A 20,706-nucleotide genomic window follows, 5' to 3' on the forward strand; every position below is an offset into this window, starting at 1 on the left:
TCACAATGTGTGACATTTTATGTGTAGTTAGCCTGCATCATAGCAGTGTCTGGTTGTGTCACTCGTGATGTGCTATGGAAAGTGATTTTCTTGTGTTTTTATCGGTAGGCGCTATCCCAGCCAAGCCAACGTCCACTCTCACCCGTCTTCAAACCTCCAGCTTCCAAGTCTGGAGCCGGCACCACGCCGTCCCCCACGTTTACCCCATCCGTCCCCGCCGTCACCTCTCTTTGCGATTCACCGTTGGACTTTAGCTCCCCGGCCAAGTTCACACCTTCCCTGGACATGTCCGCAGCCCGGCACCGCATGGCAGTCAAGCCCAGGAACCAGAGGGCCAGCGCCAAAAGGAGGGTGGCTAACGTGAGTAAAACCGCTTTGCCATAACATGCTAATTTATCCTCCTGAGTCCCAAGCTTTTTTTTTTTTGCAATGCATTTTTCATTTCTCTTTGCTATTTGAGATGAGTAAAACCTCCTGAGTTTCATGACAATATTTCATTATTGTAAATGAAGCTCTTTCTGTTATAAGATATATCGGTAACACTTTATAATAACTATCCATTTTACTAGTTAATAGATCATTAGTTAACTGTTGATAAATGATTTATTGTTGATTTGTAAACTATTTGTTAACATTTTGTTAAGCATTTACAGGGTTTTCCAATATGGTTAACCCCATTCTAAATGCCCATGCTAGTTGATGGATCTTAATAAAACTATATACACTTTACGTTGAAGGTCATAGGTTTTATTGGTTAAATATACAAAGAAAAGTACAAATATTTGTTGGTTCTATGGCAGATTTTCATAAATGTGCAACATGAGCGCTGCCTGCAAAATGCCTTATCTAAATGCCTTTTCTTTTGAAGTGAACGGCATTTCTTAACCTGAAAAGATAGAAATGCCAAAAGTTATACACAAAAACTTGAAACGTTTCTACACAAACTGTTTTAGGTTAAGAACACCCTGTAAATGCTTAACAAACTGTTAACAAATACTTCACAAATCAACAATAAATAATTTATCAACAGTTTACTAATGATCTAGTAACTAGTAAAACGGATAGTTATTATAAAGTGTTACCGATATATCTGAATTTGAGGACAATGGGTTTATCATCATATAAGATATATAGGGCGAAAAACACTCAGGTGACTTGTAGTTCTGCTCTGAGACCCCCAATTTGGCCAAATTTCAGAATTGTCCAATATGCATGTGTGATACATCATTGGAAAGCTTAAAATCTCAATTTTCTGAAAATTTCTGAAAAAAAACTTTTTTTTTAAACGCTAAACCCTAACTGGAGGTGAGAGCATGAAAGAGCACAATTAAAGATGTCAGGATTTTATCGAGATATTGTCGCGTACTTACCTTGTTTCATTCCAAAAACTCGGTGTATCATGTATCACCGAGTGTCAAGACACAGCTGTGAATGGCCAGAGCCGGATTCTTGGGGGATTTTATGAGTGAAACATGGTCATTATAACAAGGGTCGCAATGCAGAAATCGCAGACATAAATAAGGGGTCGAGATTTTCTTTTTCATATATTTACCCTTTTAAATGTTTTTTTTTTTTTTTTTTTTTCAATTTTCTTTGTTTGGATCGATTATTTATCATCTAACATATCGGGGCAAATGCAACAGTAACAAAAAACGCAATTAAGTGATAGTTATGAGGTAGATATCAGTGACTTATTTACAGACACCATTTTTTTTCATTGTGACGTAATTTGTTTAAAAGTTTCAAATATGCGAGTAAATAATTTTTTTAAATAGTTTATTTTTAACGAAATATTAGACATCAGTTAATGTTTATAAGCTACAAAGGACAGACATTTTGAATAATAAATATAATTACTTAGCTTCTTTTTATGGCTGGGTTGAAACAAAAGCGGTTGCGCAACGTCTGTAAACGTGGGTTTCCAGGGTAAAACGGACAGATTGAACATGGTTTGGGGGCTTAATGTGCCATGAATTTGGTATGGCAGCATATAGACATATTGTTCAATCAAACACAACAGTTCTATTGGCTTAAAATACAGCACTTTATTTTAAAGTCAAAGAAAATTTTAAAGTAAATTGTCTGTGTTTTCCGCCATATATTTGCTGCTTGGGACCAGAATTATCTAAATGGTCATTACACAAAATTTTAGCAATAAGTGTTTCTCCTAAAAACTCAAAAGCTAGCTCAAAATTTGTCATTCCCATTGGATTTGGCTTTTGTGGGACATAGACTAGTGTTGGAACGGTACAGAGCCCCTAAAGGGACATCGACAGAAACTAAATATATTTGGTATAATTGGTACAATTTGGTAAACATTAGCATTAGATAGCATTTAAGCGAGCAGACTTTTGCTATGCAAGTTAGCCAATTGTTGCATTGTTTCAATTGGCTAACTTGCATAGCAAAAGTCCGCTCGCTTAAATGCTATACAATGCTAATGTTTATGAGTAGACGAACAGTTGATCACATTTACTGGGAGGTGTCCAATCTACGGTGGTGCGCACCAGAAACAATCTGGTAAACATTAGCATTATATAGCATTTAAGCTAGCGTACTTTTGCTAGGCAAGTTAATCAATTGTTTTAAACATTAGCATTAGATAGCATTTAAGCGAGCAGACTTTTGCTATGCAAGTTAGCCAATTGTTGCATTGTTTCAATGCAGAATGCCCAGAAACAATCTGGTAAACATTAGCATTATATAGCATTTAAGCTAGCGTACTTTTGCTATGCAAGTTAGCCAATTGTTGCATTGTTTCAATGCAGAATGCCCAGAAACAATCTGGTAAACATGAGCATTATATAGCATTTAAGCTAGCGTACTTTTGCTATGCAAGTTAATCAATTGTTTTAAACATTAGCATTAGATAGCATTTAAGCGAGCAGACTTTTGCTATGCAAGTTAGCCAATTGTTGCATTGTTTCAATTGGCTAACTTGCATAGCAAAAGTCCGCTCGCTTAAATGGTATACTTTTGCTATGCAAGTTAGCCAATTGTTGCATTGTTTCAGTTGGCTAACTTGCATAGCAAAGGTCCGCTCGCTTAAATGCTATACAATGCTAATGTTTAAACAATTGATTAACTTGCATAGCAAAAGTACGCTAGCTTAAATGCTATATAATGCTAATGTTTACCAGATTGTTTCTGGTGCGCACCACCGTAGAATGGACACCTCCCAGTAAATGGGATCAACTGTTCGTCTACTCATTCAATTTTCCTGGTAATTGGAAAATGATAAAATTGAGTCCAAATTCAAATCAAATTCATAGCAGAAGCATAAGGTTTGAATACAATGTAGTTATTTAGTCTGTTACCTAATTTGCTAGTGGATATGGTGAAAAAAAAACAAAAAAACACGAGGTTTACTATTGTTTTACGAAATTGTGTCATTTTTTTATGCCACATCAAGCTAGAGATGATATTTAACAATTTAACATACATAAAGTACACTAATATACATATACTTTTAAAAAATTATACTGCTACAATACTAGAGTTAGCTTCTGTCGCTGGGAGTCAGACCGCCAGGGCCCCCGCCTTTGGCTAGCGCCCAACTCCCTATGCACCCGACCCCTTTGGCCCCTCCCACAGGTGGTGAGCCCATGGGAAGGGGGACCCACGTTGCCTTTTCGGGCTGTGCCCAGCTGGGCCCCATGGGTACAGGCCCGGCCACCAGATGCTCAACTTCGAGCCCCTTTGGCTCCAGAGGCGGCCCCGGTAACCAGGGTCCAGGCGAGGGAAACCTGAATCCATTAATATTTTTCATCATAAAGGGTCAATTTTGAGCCATGCATTGTCTGGCCCCTCACCTGTTTGCCATGGGTGACCCTGCCAGGGCGTTAAAGCCCCAGACAACATAGCTCTTAGGATCATTGAGACACGCAAACCCCTCCACCACGATAAGGTGATGACTCAAGTGATGACAGTGAGGGTTGGACTCCGCCAAAGCTGCCCTTTGTCACCAATTCTGTTCATAATTTTTATGGACAGAATTTCTAAGCGCAGCCGAAGCGTTGAGGGGGTCCGGTTAGGTGGCCTCAGCATTGCATCTCTGCTTGATGCAGATGATGGTGCTGTTGGCTTATTCAAGCCATGACCTCCAACTCTTACTGGAGCGGTTTGCAGCCGAGTGTGAAGCGATTGGGATGAAGATCAGCACCTCCAAATCCGAGACCATGGTCCTCAGCCGGAAAAGGGCTGCGTGTCCTCTCCGGGTCGGGGATGAGATCCTGCCCCAAGTGGAGGAGTTCAAGTATCTTGGGGTCTTGTTCACGAGTGAGGGTAGGAGGGAGCGGGAGATTGAAAGGCGGATCGGTGCTGCATCTGCAGTGATGCGAACTCTGCACTGGTCCGTAGTGGTGAGGAAGGAGCTAAGCCGAAAGGCAAAGCTCACGATTTACTAGTCGACCTACATTCCTGCCCTCACCTATGGTCACGAGCTGTGGGTTGTGACAGAAAGAATAAGATCCCGGACACAAGTGGCCGAAATGAGTTTCCTCCGCAGGCTGTCTGGGCTCTCCTTTACAGATAGGGTGAGAAGCTCAGTCATCCGGGAGGGACTCTGTGTCGAGCGCTACTCCCCCGTGTTGAGAGGAACCAGTTGAGGTGGCCTGGGCATCTGGTTCGGATGCCTCCTGGACTTGAGAGGTGTTCCGGGCATGTCCCACCAGCAGGATACCAAAGCGTTCCCAGGTCAGCCGAGAGATATAATCTCTCTAGTGTGTCCTGGGTCGTCGCCAGGGCCTTGAGGAGCTTGTTGAAGTGGCTGGGGAGAGGGAAATCTGGGCTTCCGTGCCAAAGCTGCTGCCCCCACGACCCGACCCCGATTAAACAATGGATGGATGGATGGGTGGATGGATGGATGGATTTTCTTCCCTGAGCTCCTGGAAAAGCCTTGGCAGATTTTGAAACCATTGCTTCATTCATTTAAGTAGATTTAAGGTCATGTAGACAACACAAGAGGCTGCTGACAACATCCCTGAATTTGTCCAAGTGGTCAAAAGTTTTAAAAATGACGTTTAATGGGTCTCAGAGGCAGAAATCTAATATCCTCAAATGAGTATGCAGGTTCTCAGAAGGATAAATATATACTGTAGTGGTGTGGTGCTTTGACTTATGACTTAAGTTTTTTGAGATAGGAGCCACCCCTTCCTGTACACGCGTTTACAGTTACATGAATGTGTTGCAGGATTATAATTTATAGTATGTGTACAGTTTGAATCTAAATTTAGGCTTTAAGTTTTTTACTTTTTGCACTATAGTTCGCAGCCTAGCTGCCCTAAAATACTGGGAGCTTTTGTATGCTGTTAACCTGAACGCAACAGTGTATTCTTACATCCACTTTTATCTATTTTGGCAGCCTGACACTAAGGCAGAGGACATGAACAACTATCCTGAGCCTGTGGCAGACAAACACGCTCGAGATGAAGTGATATTAGAAGAACAACATGGATTTCAGAAATGTGTCCAGCCTGAAATGTTCCCATCAAGAGCCCCACTAAACCATGCCCTCCCTGGTAGACTATCTCCCGTTTCCTCCCAGGAGCTTCAAGCGAAGCTCCAGAAACGTGTAGTTGTAGCGTCAAGTGAGACAACGGCTAGTTCGGGAGAATCTGAGTTTCAAGTCAAGACCCTTGATAAGAGCAACATTGTTTCCTTCAACCAGCTGTCCAATAGTGTTGCATCAGTGGCGTCTAAGTCGTCGGCCGTTTGCCCGCAAGATGTACCTGAATTAGACAGCTTAAGAGGACTAAAAAGACCTGGATCCGGATCATTCCATTTGTCCATAACATCTACCAAGAACCGAGAAGAGAGACCCCGTTCAGGCAGTTTTGTGGAAGTTGTAAGACAGACGGAGTCCAGACACAAGACAGCAGGACCATTTGAGGATACAACGCCAAGGCAGAGGCAAAGGGATGAGCGTAAAGATCTGCATCCTGGAGAAAGACATTTTGTAGTTGGAAAACCTGGACAAGAGCAGAAAAGCTCAGGTTTTCTGTGGGAATGGAAGGACAGTGCAAAAAAATTAGAATCGCCTAAAACTGTAGACCTCATCCCATCGGAGGCAGCTGAGAGCAGGCGGGAGACGAACGAGGAGGTCGTGGTGGCAACGAAAGTGGAAGTCAGGGAAGAAGAAGGAAAGACAATGTTCGGTTTTAAACTCCGCTCTACGTCGAACTCCATTCGATTTTGGCCGGATGGCTCTTCCAGGCACCGGTCCAGGAAACTGTCGAATGAGGAGCAAGGTGATGGACTGAAAAGACAAGGAAGTCGAGATATTGACAGCTTGTCCAAAAATGCCAACGCTGGTGATTTCACAGTGACAGGTATGTTTATGATCGTCCAATTAAAAAAAAAAAAATTGGGATACCAGAAAACCCCTCCGCACATTTTGTCGACTTTATTAGTCGTATCTGTACCCCAGAAGACCGAGCATTCTCAGGCCTACCCAACCCCCCCGCCCGCCACCACTTTATTTTTTCATGACTGATGTAAACCTCGCCTCTAGCTAAAAGCCGCGTTCAAGCTGGGAGCTAACGCTAATGCACAGCTCCATCGCTAACTCCAAATCTAACCTGTCTCTGTAGCTCTTTGCTGACGTAATTGCTGCATGATTCCAATTTAATAATAATAATAATAATACATTTTATTTACAACGCACTTTTGGGGGATTTGACAGTTCAGACTGCAGCCACATTCTGGAAAAATGTGGCCAAGATCGGATTTTAACCACATACGAAAGTGGCCTAGATCAGATTTGAAATGGTCCACTCTTATGCGACCAGTGCTGGTCAGACCGTCAAGTTAATGCCAGACTTGAGTCAGAAAAACACGAAAAAATCTGATTTTTGCATTAAGACCTGCGGTACAGACTGAAGGAATCTGACCTTCTAGCCATGCTGCCGGAATAGCACCAGCCGAACTGCCGGACCCGACAATATATATCCGACAATCCGGCCAGAAGGCCGAACTCCACGCGTTCATCTTAGTCTAAACCCTTTGTACTGACCCCAATTTAAAAGGTTTAAAGAAGTCTCACCAAAAACAAGTTGACAATTGAGTCAGGTCAACAGCAATCAAAGCGACAAGGCGAAACAGAAACACTCAGGCAGGGAGACAAGGTCACCCTATCACACGTCGACTAAAGGTTCCAGAGAAAAATGACCACGCTTTTTTAAACATTCAGTCTTTTAAAGGGTCTCGCTGGGTGGGCTGTGGGCAGGAAGAAGGGTGTGTTTAGGATTATTGTCTGTTTGTAGATTGGACAGGAGGATTTGGGAGTTACTATTGTCCGGGCAACGAGGGTTGTGGATTTTGCCATTTCAGCGTCAAAGGGACTCTTGGAGTCTTGTCAGTCGTGTTATCAGTTGGATATCGGGCGTTCTCCAGTGTTCGTTGTGTTGGGACAGAGCGTCCTGCCATTTGTTCTGGACTGTCCGGGAGAACTGATTGCGAGAGTTGTTGCGTCAATCTTGCTCAGTCAGTTGTATGACGCACGCGCTCGGCTTCCTTGATAAGAAGGCGTTGTTTACCTCTTATGCCCTATATTCTGCTTGTTTACTTAAACTATGGTATAAGTGCTATTTATTTAATATTGGGTGTGTTAGAGTAATACAAACAGTCAAACAGTAAATACGAGAAACGATACTCTTCCCTGATTGATTATATTAAGTGTGTTGAAATAATGCAAACAGTTAGACAGTGCCTACGAGAAAATATATATATACATATCTACATCACGATTAAAACATGTTTTTATGTTTTGCCTCCACAGATCCAGCCATATCACGCAAACCTAGCACCGAGTCTATTTGTGAGGCTCCCACATTGCCAACAGATCTTCAAACAACTTCCTTAACTCTGTCTCAAGAGCCTCACTCAACTCAGCAAACGGCTTCACCCGAGGTATCCTGGGTAAGTCTGGCAATGGAAAAGACCAGAAGTCTCCACCAGCTTTTTGCAAGAAGATTTCCCAAAGACTGTACGAATACCGTTTCGCAAACGGCAACACAGACGACAACCGATGACGACAAACCGGAAACGGAGCTCAGCAAATCACCCCGACAGACGACAGTCCACGCCTGGAAAGAATTGGAAGTGCCACAATCTCACATAAATACAAACATGACGGCTGCACAAACAAATCCGTGGACGACCCTGTTGCCTTCACGCTCTGCTTTCCGGTCAGAAAGCCCAACAAAGTTTGAAGCAGTGACTACTATCCATCCACCGCTTCGGAGCCAACGAGGTCCCCATCCTGCGACGCAGCAACTGAAAACTACAACAGCCTCTGTGGATGAGGGGAAAAGGACAGTGCAGGAGAAGGAGAGCTCCTCATTCCTGGGCAAGCAGAGCATTAGAGCTGGATCAGTCAGCGAGAAGGCTGCGTTTTTGGAGAAACAGGCTGATTGGTGTTCTTCACCTGGGACAAAGGTGATTTGTACATCTATGTTAAAAGACTTCTAGCTAGAGGCGGAAAAAGCAGACAATTGGACTAGGGCTGTCCCAAACGACTAATTTCCTCCCGATTAGTCAGCCAACTATTTTTACGATTAGTCGACTAATCTAATGATTAAAATAAAAAAAATTTTTTTTTACTACTTTAATAATGACATTTTTGTTCAAGCTGATTAATTCACAAAAACATTTTGGAACACCTAAATTCTCTATTAACGTAGAAATAAATAACATAAATACCAATAATAAATCACAAATAATGAGGTCAAATGCTGCTGGCATTAACTAGTGCAAAAAAATGTAAACGGAAACACTGTGACTTCACCTCTATAACAGGAGTCAAAACAATTCTTACTCTTTTTGTGGCATGTCATTGTCTATATATTTCTAAATGTTAAAATGAATTGCAATGTCCCGGACAACCATTTTCAGAATTCTTTGTGTGAGTTCAGATGCTTTTTCTGGTGTGCATTCCGCATTTTGCGGGGATGGGAAAAACTGTTCAACTTTTGTTTGTTTTAACCTGAAAATAGATAAAGTAGAAGGCACACTGAAATATTACCACAATTATTTTGAATGAAAGGCACTCATACCCACAGTAACAAAAATTAAATATATAGTATTAATTTTATAGTATACTACTATATGTAATACATTATAATATTAAGTAACTAACATTCGTGCAGTCATGGATTACAGTAAGCAGGCCAGTGCTGTTTCCATATATATTTTATGATGTATATACAGGATATATGTGTATATATTTTCCCCAAATGGGAGCTTCCATGACCCTAATAAATGTAATAATAATTAAAAAAAAAATATATATATATATATATATATATATATATATATATATATATATATAATATATATATATATTAGGGCTGTCAAACGATTAAAATTTTTAATCGAGTTAATTACAGCTTAAAAATTAATTAATCGCAATTTATCGCAATTCAAACCATCTATAAAATACGCCATATTTTTCTGTGAATTATATATATATATATTCTGTAAAATAAATTGTTGGAATGGAAAGATAAGACACAAGATGGATATATACATTCAACATACGGTACATAAGGACTGTAGTGGGCATTTCACTCTACTGTCATTTAAATCTGTCTATGTTGTCCTCACTCCGAAGCGTCTACTTTTTCCAAAGCTAGACAGCTAGTGAACGACGCCTTAATAATCAGACTTCTTCCTTTTTCATCTGATTTATTAATAAAATGGCCTCAAACCATTGTCCTCTTTAGAGCGTCCTAAAACTACAAAAAAAAAAGTACACAAGCATTGCATTAGCAACAACGTTAGCTTAGCACGCTATACAGGTTAACTAAACATAAACAAAAGCGTCTCATACAAAAAATATAACATTCGCTTATTAACATAATCTGTACATTCTTTACAACAACCATACTTAGGGACAAATCTTGTCCAAGGATCATATTAGCACAACAGAGACGTCGTGCAGCCATATTGAACTGGCAAGAAAAAAATAAACCATGTCGCAAAGCGACCACAAGAGGTTCGCTGTTAGACAGCACAAAAAGCCTTGCTGTAAAACTTACCAAAAGGCAGAATACTGTGTGGGTGGGACATGTGCGTTAATTGCGTCAAATATTTTAACATGATTAATTTAAAAAATTAATTACCGCGCGTTAACGCGTTAATTTTGACAGCCCTAATATATATATATATATATATATATATATATATATATATATATATATATATATATATTATTTTATTCAATAAAAATGCACGTTGATACGACGCACATAAAGGCAACTTCCATTAAAAAAATCGTTAGAAAGTTGTATGGACTTACAATCCGCTAGCTTGTTGTTTCTTGTTGTCTTAGAAAATTACACTTGGGTGACGGCGCTTCAAATGTTTGTTCTTAGCCGACGTGCTCCCGTTGTATGCCAGCTCAGCTTAGCAAAGAGTACACAACGTGGTACCCTCCATATTTTCTTTGAAATAATTCCAGGCTCTGGCGATTCTGGTCCGTTTTTTTGGCTTTATGCCGCTTTCGCGTGTTACCAATTCTGCCCTTTTTTGTAATTCGCGGTGTTTTCAACTCCTCGCCATAGTGAGGAGTGAACCGGCGATTCACTTGGCTCGTTGTCGTCGGTTCGTCCGGGTTCATCCGATTTCCTCCTCAGGAAGGCGGCGGCATGCATAAAAACACCGAGAGGCGTCGGATGGCTCTTTATGGATATTTTTATTGACCATAACAAAAACGTGGGGGTGCAGCCACTCAACTCGGCGCAACCCGCGCACTTTTCCAACTCACCGATCTCGGTCCCTCTCTCTCGCTCGCTCGCCCACTTTCTTCTTCTTTGCTCAATCTGACAACGCCGGTCACATTGAAATAACAGCGGCCCCCTTGGGGGTGCCAGTAACAACCGCTTGTATCGTGAACGCCCGCCATTCTAAACTTTATCCGCATGCAAGTTTTTTAACCCGTCATTACCCGCCGACGGTATGTTTTGCCCGTCGACGCATTTACGTCATCGATGACGTCGACTAGTCGGGACAGCTCTAAATTGGACTCGAGTCACAGGGACTCGGACTCGAGTTGTAAATTTGATGACTTGCAACTCGACTCAGGGGAAAAAAAAAAACGCAGACCCGCACTTGGGAGGGTCCAGAGCTGGGGGGCACAGTGACTTAAAGTTCTGGAACCATTGGTGGCGAGACGGACACGGGGGACCGAAAAGTGGAGGATAGAGGAGCAGCGAAGTAAACGGGGGGACGGTTAATACAGAGGCAATTGCATAAGTAGGAAGGGGCCAGGCCATGTAGTGCTTCAAAGGTAATGACAAGGATCTTGTAGTTGAGTCTTTGTTTGACTGGGAACCAGGGAAGTTGACAGAGGATGGGGGTGTTGTGGTGAGTGGTGGGGGTCCGAGTGATGAGGCGTGCTGCTGAGTTTAGGAGGAGCTGCAGTTTCTGGAGGGACTTATTTGGAAGACCGAAGAGCATTGAGTTACAGTAATCGAGCTGGGAAGTGACTAGACTACAGACGAGAGTGAAAGTGGTATGGCGGGTGAGAGAAAGGAGGAGGTGGGAAATACTGTGAAGGTGGAAATCGATATGCTACTGCCAAGAATCGAGATATCGTTTTAAAAAGGTGTCAGTGTTTATAAAAAAAATAATAATAATTAAAAAAAAAAAAGGGACCAACAAGTTGCTACCAAAATCTTCCACCATAATAGTGTCTCAGGTAACTCGACGCCTAATCTTTTTAGACTGGCAACGTTCGTTCATTCGAAATAGGGCTGCAGCTATCGTTTATTTTAGTAGCTGATTAATGAGAACTATTTATTTAGAATAATTGAATAATCAGATAATGAACATAAGAAATTAAAATACCTGAGCTGACACTCACACAGTATATATTTAAAAAAAAAAAAAAAAAAAAAAAAAAAAGAGGATCTATGTACAACAAAAGAACAATTGGCTAACTTACATAGCAAAAGTCCGCTAGCTTAAATGCTATAAAATACTTTTTTTACAATGCTCTTAACAGATGGCTCAGACACATATTCCCACAAAAAATGGCTAAGTATGCCTTTAAACCAGACATGTCCAAAGTCCGGCCCAGGGGCCAAATGCGGCCCGTGGTCAAATTTCATCCGGCCCCCAGCCTCTGTCATAAAATCAATAACATCTGGCCTGCACACAGACTTAATAAATTGGTCAGCAGTACTGCAACCAGCATATGAAGTAGCTTACACACAAAATGCTGCTCCTCATTTGCCCACTAAAAGGCAGCAGCACTTTAACACTTTATTGCCAAATGTATCACATTTAATACACCTAAAATTTCATGATTGTCACACTAATTTAGAATTTTGACTTTTTAGAAAAAGAAAATGATGGATGCAAGTGATTTAGCATGGGTTATAGATATTAGAGCACTTATTACACATATTCATTTTGACTTTTTTTTCACAAATTTCATTAGGACCTTATTTTTCAAATTTTGGGATTCTCTGATAATTGCATCATGTTGCAGGTATTTAAGGGCTAGGCAACATTACTCTGTGTGACCCTCTACTTCCAATTTTCTAAAATGGCGACAGTCAACAAAAAAAAGTTGACTTTGACGGCTGACTATGCAACAACTGTGTCTTGTCTCATTTGCAAAGAGACAGTCGCTGTTTTTAAAGAGTTCAATGTGAGGCGATATTACCAAACAAGACATGCTGACATGTACGACAAGATTACAGGGAAGATACGCAGTGAGAAATTGAAGCAACTTGAAGCTAGTTTAATTTCACAGCAGTAGTATTTCGCAAGAGCCCGAGAGTCGAAAGAGAACGCCACAAAAGCTAGTATCAATAAATAATAAAGCAAATGTGACACACTGAATGGCTTGCTAAATTTTGCTTAAACATATTGTTCTACGTAAAGGACGTCAGCCAAGGTCGCCCCCCCACATTTTTACCACCCCAAATCTGGCCCCCTTTGCAAAAAGTTTGGACACCTCTGCTTTAAACTAAATTACGAATGCATTCAAAAAAATCATTAGCTCAAACAAAAACTTATGTTGGTCTTAACAGGGAGCCGATGAGTTCAGCCATGTGAAATAAGGTAGACTAGAGGGCCGGTGATCCACCCAAATCAATGAAAATAAATGCAACCACTTTCAAAACAAACCATTACAACGCCACTTTAATTTAAACGAATACTCGAAGCAGCAAAATTTAACTTGAATCTTTTTTTCTAATCGAATACTCGAGTTAATCGATTAATCGTTGCAGCACTAATTCGACACCAGAACATTCGCAGTCATTCTGTCCGATTTTTCGGGGCATTTACAGGTCACTTGTTGTTCATTATAGGGCATTTACAGGTCATTTTCTGTTGAGTTTGAGTCACTACCTAATCATTTGGGTGATTCCCAGGTCACTCCCTCTTCTGTTACTTAAAATAAACAGGAAGTGAACCATAAAATACCCCCAAATCAACAGAAAGTAACTGAAAATCAACTGGTAAATGACCTTAAATGGCCCAAAATTACCTCATTGGCATTGGCTGCCAATGACGGCCATAGACGTCCGATCCGTTTGAACTGGGAGGATGGCAGCGAATGAATGTTCATTCGCTGCCATCCTCCCAGTTCAAACGGATCGGACGTCTACTAGTGATAAACCCGTTCCAATTCACAGCAGAAGCTTGTTTTTCTGTTTATTAGTTGTTTGTAGAGTGTCCTAGAATGATTTCCTCACCAATGTATCGATAATCGTTGTATCGCCATATCGTCAGATCATCGTAATCGTGAGCATTGTATCGCAAATCGTATCGTATCGTGAGGTAACAAGAAGTTCCACTTCTACTGCAGACATGGAATAAAGCATCAATGCTGAACATATGGCAGGAACACAACAAGAACATGAATATTGATTGTTATTTACATCTGTAGCGCTGCAATGGATGCTAGGAGGCATGTTGGACGACAACAGTGTTTACAGCAGGTGGCAGCAGAGGTTGACTGTCTCTTGTCCCTCATAATTTGCGGATGACACTTAATTACATCTGTCAGAAGCATTCATAATAGTGCTGCAACGATTAATCGATTAACTCGGGTATTCGATTAGAAAAAAGATATTCGAATTAAATTTTGTTGCTTCGAGTATTCGTTTAATTAAAGTGGCATTGTAATGGTTTATTATGAAAGTGTTTGCATTTAGTTTTATTGATTAGGGTGGATACACTGCCCTCTGGTCTGTCTCTTTTTACATGGCTGAATCCAACTGCTCCAAGTTAAGACCGACGTAAGCTAAGTTTTTGTTTGAGCTAATGTTTTTTAATGCATTCATAATTTAGTTTATAGGTATATTTAGCAATTTTTTTGTGGGAATATGTGTCTGAACCATTTGTTAAGAGCATTGGAAAAAAAAACTTTAGCATTTTATAGCCTTTAAGCTAGCGGACTTTTTAAATTTTAGCCAATTGTTTTGTTTTATATAGATCCTCATTTTAAAAAAAATATATATATATACCGTTTGAGGCTCAGCTCAGGTATTTTTTCATGTTCCTTATCCGATTACTCGATTATTCGAACTAACTAGTCCATCGATTAATCGACTACTAAAATATTCGATAGCTGCAGCCCTAATTCATAATACCCATCATAGTGTCATGTCATATTTATGATAGTCTTATGGCATTCTTATGACGCCGCTGTCAAATAAAGTGTACCTATTAACCCAAATAAATCAACAAATAAGCCGCACTGGACTATAAGCTATAGTTTTCAAAATGAAGGAAAAAAAGTAGTGGTTTTTAGCCCAAAGATTACGGTACAGTGGGGCAAATAAGTACCGTAATTAGTCAACCACTAATTGTGCAAGTTCTCCCACTTGAAAATATTAGAGAGGCCTGTAATTGTCAACATGGGTAAACCTCAACCATGAGAGACAGAATGTGGAAAAAAAAAAAAAGAAAATCATTGTTTGATTTTTAAAGAATTAATTTGCAAATCATGGTGGAAAATAAGTATTTGGTCAATACCAAAAGTTCATCTCAATACTTTGTTATGTACCCTTTGTTGGCAATAATGGAGACCAAACGTTTTCTGTAAATCTTCACAAGCATTTCACACACTGTTGCTGGTATTTTGGCCCATTCCTCCATGCAGATCTCCTCTAGAGCAGTGATGTTTTGGGGCTGTCGTTGGGCAACACAGACTTTCAACTCCCTCCACAGATTTTCTATGGGGTTTAAATCTGGAGACTGGCTAGGCCACTCCAGGACCTTGAAATGCTTCTTATGAAGCCACTCCTTTGTTGCCCTGGCTGTGTGTTTGGGATCATTGTCAAGCTGAAAGACCCAGCCACGTCTCATCTTCAATGCCCTTGCTGATGGAAGGAGATTTTCACTCAAAATCTCTCGATACATGGCCCCATTCATTCTTTCTTTTACACGGATCAGTCGTCCTGGTCCCTTTGCAGAAAAACAGCCCCAAAGCATGATGTTTCCACCCCCATGCTTCACAGTGGGTATGGTGCAATTGAGTATTCTTTCTCCTTCAAACACGAGAACCTGTGTTTCTACCAAAAAGTTCTATTTTGGTTTCATCTGACCATAACACATTCTCCCAGTCCTCTTCTGGATCATCCAAATGCTCTCTAGCGAACCACAGACAGGCCTGGACGTGTACTGGATTCAGCAGGGGGACATGTCTGGCCGTGCAGGATTTGAGTCCCTGGTGGCGCATTGTGTTACTGATAGTAGCCTTTGTTACTGTTGTCCCAGCTCTCTGTAGGTCATTCACTAGGCCCCCCCGTGTGGTTCTGGGATTTTTGCTCACCGTTCTTTTTATCATTTTGACGCCACAGGGTGAGATCTTGCATAAAGCCCCAAATCGAGGGAGATTATCAGTGGTCTTCGTCAAACCCTTTCTTTTATCCCAGGCAATAGTAGGTAGTTTTATTTACCTGACATGTTTCGGCGGGCACTTCCGCCTTCGTCAGAGGGTCACTGATGTTGGTGTGACGCGTCTTTATCAGCTGATGGATGAAGGCGTGACTCACCTGCCAGAATGACAGGCGAGTCACGCCCTCTGCTGCCCATTCACTCTTCCAAGATACTGTTCCAGGTCGGAGAGAGCATGTATTCCCCCTCGTCCCTGTTGATGGTCCTCGGGCCCCGCTTGCGGATCTCAATGGCCTCCCTGATCCAGCGCTGATGTTTGTTTTCTTCGGTGCGGATGACTCTGGCCTTTTCCCAGTCCATGATGTGGTTTTCCCTTTTGCAGTGATCGGTGATGGCCGATTTGTGATGTTCTTGTTGTGATTGTTCTTTTATTGCCCTTGTTTGTCTCATTGTTGTCTCCTTTTCACATTCCTTCTTGTGTTCTGCTTTTCTTGTAATGAAGCACCACCCTGTCTCCCCGATGTATGATTTATTGCATGATTTGCATGGATATCATTTTCTTTACACCAAGCGAAGAGTGAAGAGTGACAGAAAACGTTTCGCCTCTGTTATTGCCAACAAAGTGTGCATAACAAAGTATTGAGATGAATTTTTGGTATTGACCAAATACTTTATTTTCCACCATGTTTTGCAAATAAATTCTTTAAAAATCAAACAATGTGATTTTGTTTTTTTTTCTTCCACATTCTGTCTCTCATGGTTGAGGTTTATCCATGTTGACAATTACAGGCCTCTTGAATGTTTTCAAGTGGGAGACCTTGCACAATTAGTGGTTGACTAAATACTTATTTGCCCCACTGTATTTTATTACTTCCCACGACTTCTATCACATCCTAATCCCTATTTGTTTATATTTCATTTAATTCAGGTGGAGTTGAGAAAAGTACACCTGGAAACCAAAACGTCCAGCGAAATCCTTGCGGAAAACCATGACATCAAACCTGAAGAAAGAGAAGCCTTCAAACTTCCAGGTGCGTGCATAACCTTCCAATGGTTCAGACACAGAATATCATGACGTCGCGTTGTCTTCCAGAGTCCCAGAGCCCAATCAAAATTCCCGACAGACCCCGTGAGGAGAAATGGATTCGGAAAAAACAGAGCTCATCTCCCTCGCCTTCCTCATCACCCATCATGAGATCCACGCCCGACAGTGCTCAGCCTTCCTGGATGGAGCTGGCTAAGAGGAAGTCCATGGCGTGGAGTGACAAGACCATGGATTGACCAGCCGAAAGCAACTTAAAAAAGACCAATTGTGATTTTTTTTTTTTTTTAATCGCAATTAAAAGATACGAAATTAATCCGGCTAATTCGGCCACGCTCTCATACATTAAATTTTATAACCAGGGTAAAACCAGAATAAAACAAGCCAAACACAGTTGATTCATTCCAGTATACAGTGGTGTATGAAAAGGTATCTGAATCTTTTGGAATTTCTCACATTTCTGCATAATACCACCATCAAATGTGATCTTTGTCAAAATCACACAGATGAAAAATAGTGTCTGCTTTAACTAAAACCACCCAAACATTTATAGGTTTTCAAATTTTAATGAGGATAGTATGCAAACATTGTCAGAAGGTGGAAAAATAAGTAAGCGGAACCATCACATTTAATATTTTGTGGCCCCCCGTTTGGGCAGCAATAACTTCAACCAGACGCTTCCTGTATATAAGTCTGCTACATCGATAAGGACTAATCTTGGCCCATTCCTCTCTACAAAACTGCTGTAGTTCAATCAGATTTCTGGAATGTTTGGCATGAATCGCTGTCTTTAGGTCATGCAGCATCTCAATGGGGTTCAAGTCTGGACTTTGACTTGGCCACGACAGAACGAGTATTTTGTTCTTCTGAAACCATTCTGAAGTTGATTTACTTCTATGTTTTGACTCATTGTCTTGTTGCAGCATCCATCCTCTTTTTAACTTCAACTGTCTGCTAGACTGCCTCAGGTTTTCCTGCAAAACATCCTGATAAACTTTTGAATTCATTCTTCCATTAATGAATTGAAGTTGTCCAGGCCCCGAGGCAGCAAAACAGCCCCAAATCATGATGCACCCTCGACCATGCTTCACGGTGGGGATGAGGTATTGATGTTGGAGAGCTGTTCCATTTTTCCTCAACACATGACGTTGTGTGTTACTCCCAAACAATTCAACTTCGGTTTCATCAGTTGACAAAATATTTTGCCAAAACCTCTGTGGAGTGTCCAAGTGCCTTTTTGCGAACACTAAACGAGCAACAATGTTTTTTTTGTTTGTTTTTTTTTTATACAGCAGTGGCTTCCTCCGTGGAGTCCTCCCATGAACAGCATTCTTGGCCATAGTTTTACATATAGTTGATGTGTGCACAGACTGTGCCAGTGATTTCTGTACGTCTTAAGCAGACACTCTAGGGTTCTTTTTTACATCTGTGAGTATTCTGCGCTGAACTCTTGGCGTCATCTTTGGTGGACGGCCCATCCTTGGGAGAGAATCAACAGTGCCAAACTCTCTCCATTTGTAGCCAATTTCTCTGACTGTCGATGGATGAACATCCACTTTTAGAGATGGTTTTGTATCCTTTCCCAGCTTAATACAAATCAACAATCCTTGATCGCAGGTCTTCAGACAGCTCTTTTGACCGAGCCATGATGCACGTCAGACAATGCTTCCCATCAAGACAATTCTTACCAGGTGTGGATTTTATAGTGGGCAGGGCAGACTTAAACCACTCATCAGTGATTGTGCACACCCATGACTTAAATTGTTTGGTAAAAATTTGTTTCAGTTGCTCTTTAAGTCTCCTGAGAAAGAGGTTTCACTTAATTTTCCAGCTTCTGTCATTGTTTGCGGGCTATCTAGGAGTGGGAACCTCTTGATACCTCACGATAACGATGATTTGACGATATAGCGATACAACGATTATCGATACATTGGTCAGGAAATCATTCTAGGATGTTCTACAAAAATCTAATAAACAGAAAAACAAGCTTCTGCTGTGAACTGGAATGAGTTTATCACGAGTAGACGTCCAATCCATTTGAACTGGGAGGGTGGCAGCGAATGAACGAATGTTCATTCGCTGCCACCCTCCCACTTCAAACGGATTGAACGTCTATGGCCGTCAGTGGCAGCCAATGCCAGGCAATTTTGGGCCATTTAAGGTCATTTACCTGTTGATTTTCAGTTACTTCCTGTTGATTTGGGGTATTTTATGGGTCACTTGCCGTTTATTTTGCGTTACAGAACAGGAAGTGACCTGGGAATTAGGGTTGTTCCGATCATGGTTTTTTTCTCCCGATCCGATCCCGATCGTTTTCGTTTGAGTATCTGCCGATCGCGAGATTTCCTGATCCAATTGCTTTTTTTTTTATGCTTCCGATTCAATTCCAATCATTCCCGATAATTTTTCCCGATCATATACATTTTGGCAATGCATTAAGAAAAAATGAATAAAACTCGGACGAATATATACATTCAACATACAGTACTTAAGTACTGTATTTGTTTATTATGACAATAAATCCTCAAGATGGCATTTACATTATTAACATTCTTTCTGTGAGAGGGATCCACAGATAGAAAGACTTGTAATTCTTAAAGGATAAATGTGACTTTGTATATTGTGACTAAATATTGCCATCTAGTGTATTTGTTGAGCTTTCAGTAAATGATACTGTAGCCATGCCCAAATGCCTGATGGGAAGTGCAACCATGACTGTGCGTATTCCTACCAATTGATATATCTTCTTTGCGTTGGGAAATAACATACGGTGTTAAGAAAAAGATCATTTGCTACCTTGCTTCCCCACATTGCTTCCCATGATATTTCTAATCATAGGGAGAGAAATTGTAAGGCTTTAGCCAATTTAAAAAAGGCTCCAAAGGCTGCCAAAATTCACTCTACTCGTTTGACGCTGCCTTTTAGCTCTTTATATAGGTAAAAAGGCGCCATTACAGATTGAACGCGACAATGCGTGAGTGGGTCGTGCAGTGCATGCGTTAATTGCCTTAAATATTTTAATGTGATAAATGTTTTTAAAAATTAATATCCGCCGTTAACGGGATAAATTTGATAACCCTACCTTAAGCCTAAACTAAAGACTCTGGATGAGTGTAACATATTATGTCTGTACAATTAGAAAACGATTTAATTGAAATATATATATATATATATATCAAAAAAAGACATGTCCGATATTTTTTTGCCGATTCCGATACTTTGAAAATGACGTGATCAGACATCTCTAATCACAATATATCACAATTTCGATATTTTGTCACACCTCTAATGCTATCCTAATCACAATATGAAAACCTATAAATGTTTGGATGGTTTTAGGTAAAGCAGACTGTTTTTTCATCTGTGTGATTTTGACAAAGATCAGATCACATTTGATGGCGATTTTATGCAGAAATGTGAGAAATTCCAAAACGTTCCGATACTTTTTCATACCACTGCACCTAACCGTTAATACTTGTAAAGAAGTTGATAATAGAATGTAATGCAAAGACAATAGGCCAACAGGAGAGCAGGTTTTTGGTACTGAGCATTATGGAAAAGATTCTGACCAATAGGGCAGTAGGATCTTGAGACGCTGTCATGTCTTTTTTTTTTTCTTTCTTTTTTTTTTCCTAACCTGTCCTATTCAGTTGCATAATACGGAGTATCTCCAGGTAGACCTGTTCTTATTTTTGACAAAATATCTCAAACAAAAAGAGTGCTCTAATGCCCAGTTAGTTTCCTGATTTGGATGGAAAATCTTATTGTGTGGGCGGAGTTATGCAAAATAGCCACATTGTGACGTC

General features: G+C 40.7%; 1 protein-coding gene across 2 annotated transcripts in view; it reads left to right on the forward strand.

The window, feature by feature from the left end:
- cracdla (cracd like a) overlaps window positions 1-18,925 on the forward strand; it is a 35,394-nt gene extending 16,469 nt beyond the window's left edge. For both annotated transcript variants that reach the window (XM_057853112.1, XM_057853113.1), the window contains 5 exons: window positions 109-360; window positions 5,363-6,329; window positions 7,778-8,436; window positions 16,787-16,889; window positions 16,952-18,925. In XM_057853112.1, the coding sequence (XP_057709095.1) occupies window positions 109-360; window positions 5,363-6,329; window positions 7,778-8,436; window positions 16,787-16,889; window positions 16,952-17,139 (2,169 nt within the window). In that variant the 3' untranslated portion in view covers window positions 17,140-18,925. The remainder of the gene's footprint in view (window positions 1-108; window positions 361-5,362; window positions 6,330-7,777; window positions 8,437-16,786; window positions 16,890-16,951) is intronic.
- Window positions 18,926-20,706: the final 1,781 nt, after the last annotated feature.

The sequence above is a fragment of the Corythoichthys intestinalis genome, chromosome 12, assembly GCF_030265065.1.
Source record: "Corythoichthys intestinalis isolate RoL2023-P3 chromosome 12, ASM3026506v1, whole genome shotgun sequence".
Classification (NCBI taxonomy): Eukaryota; Metazoa; Chordata; class Actinopteri; order Syngnathiformes; family Syngnathidae; genus Corythoichthys; species Corythoichthys intestinalis.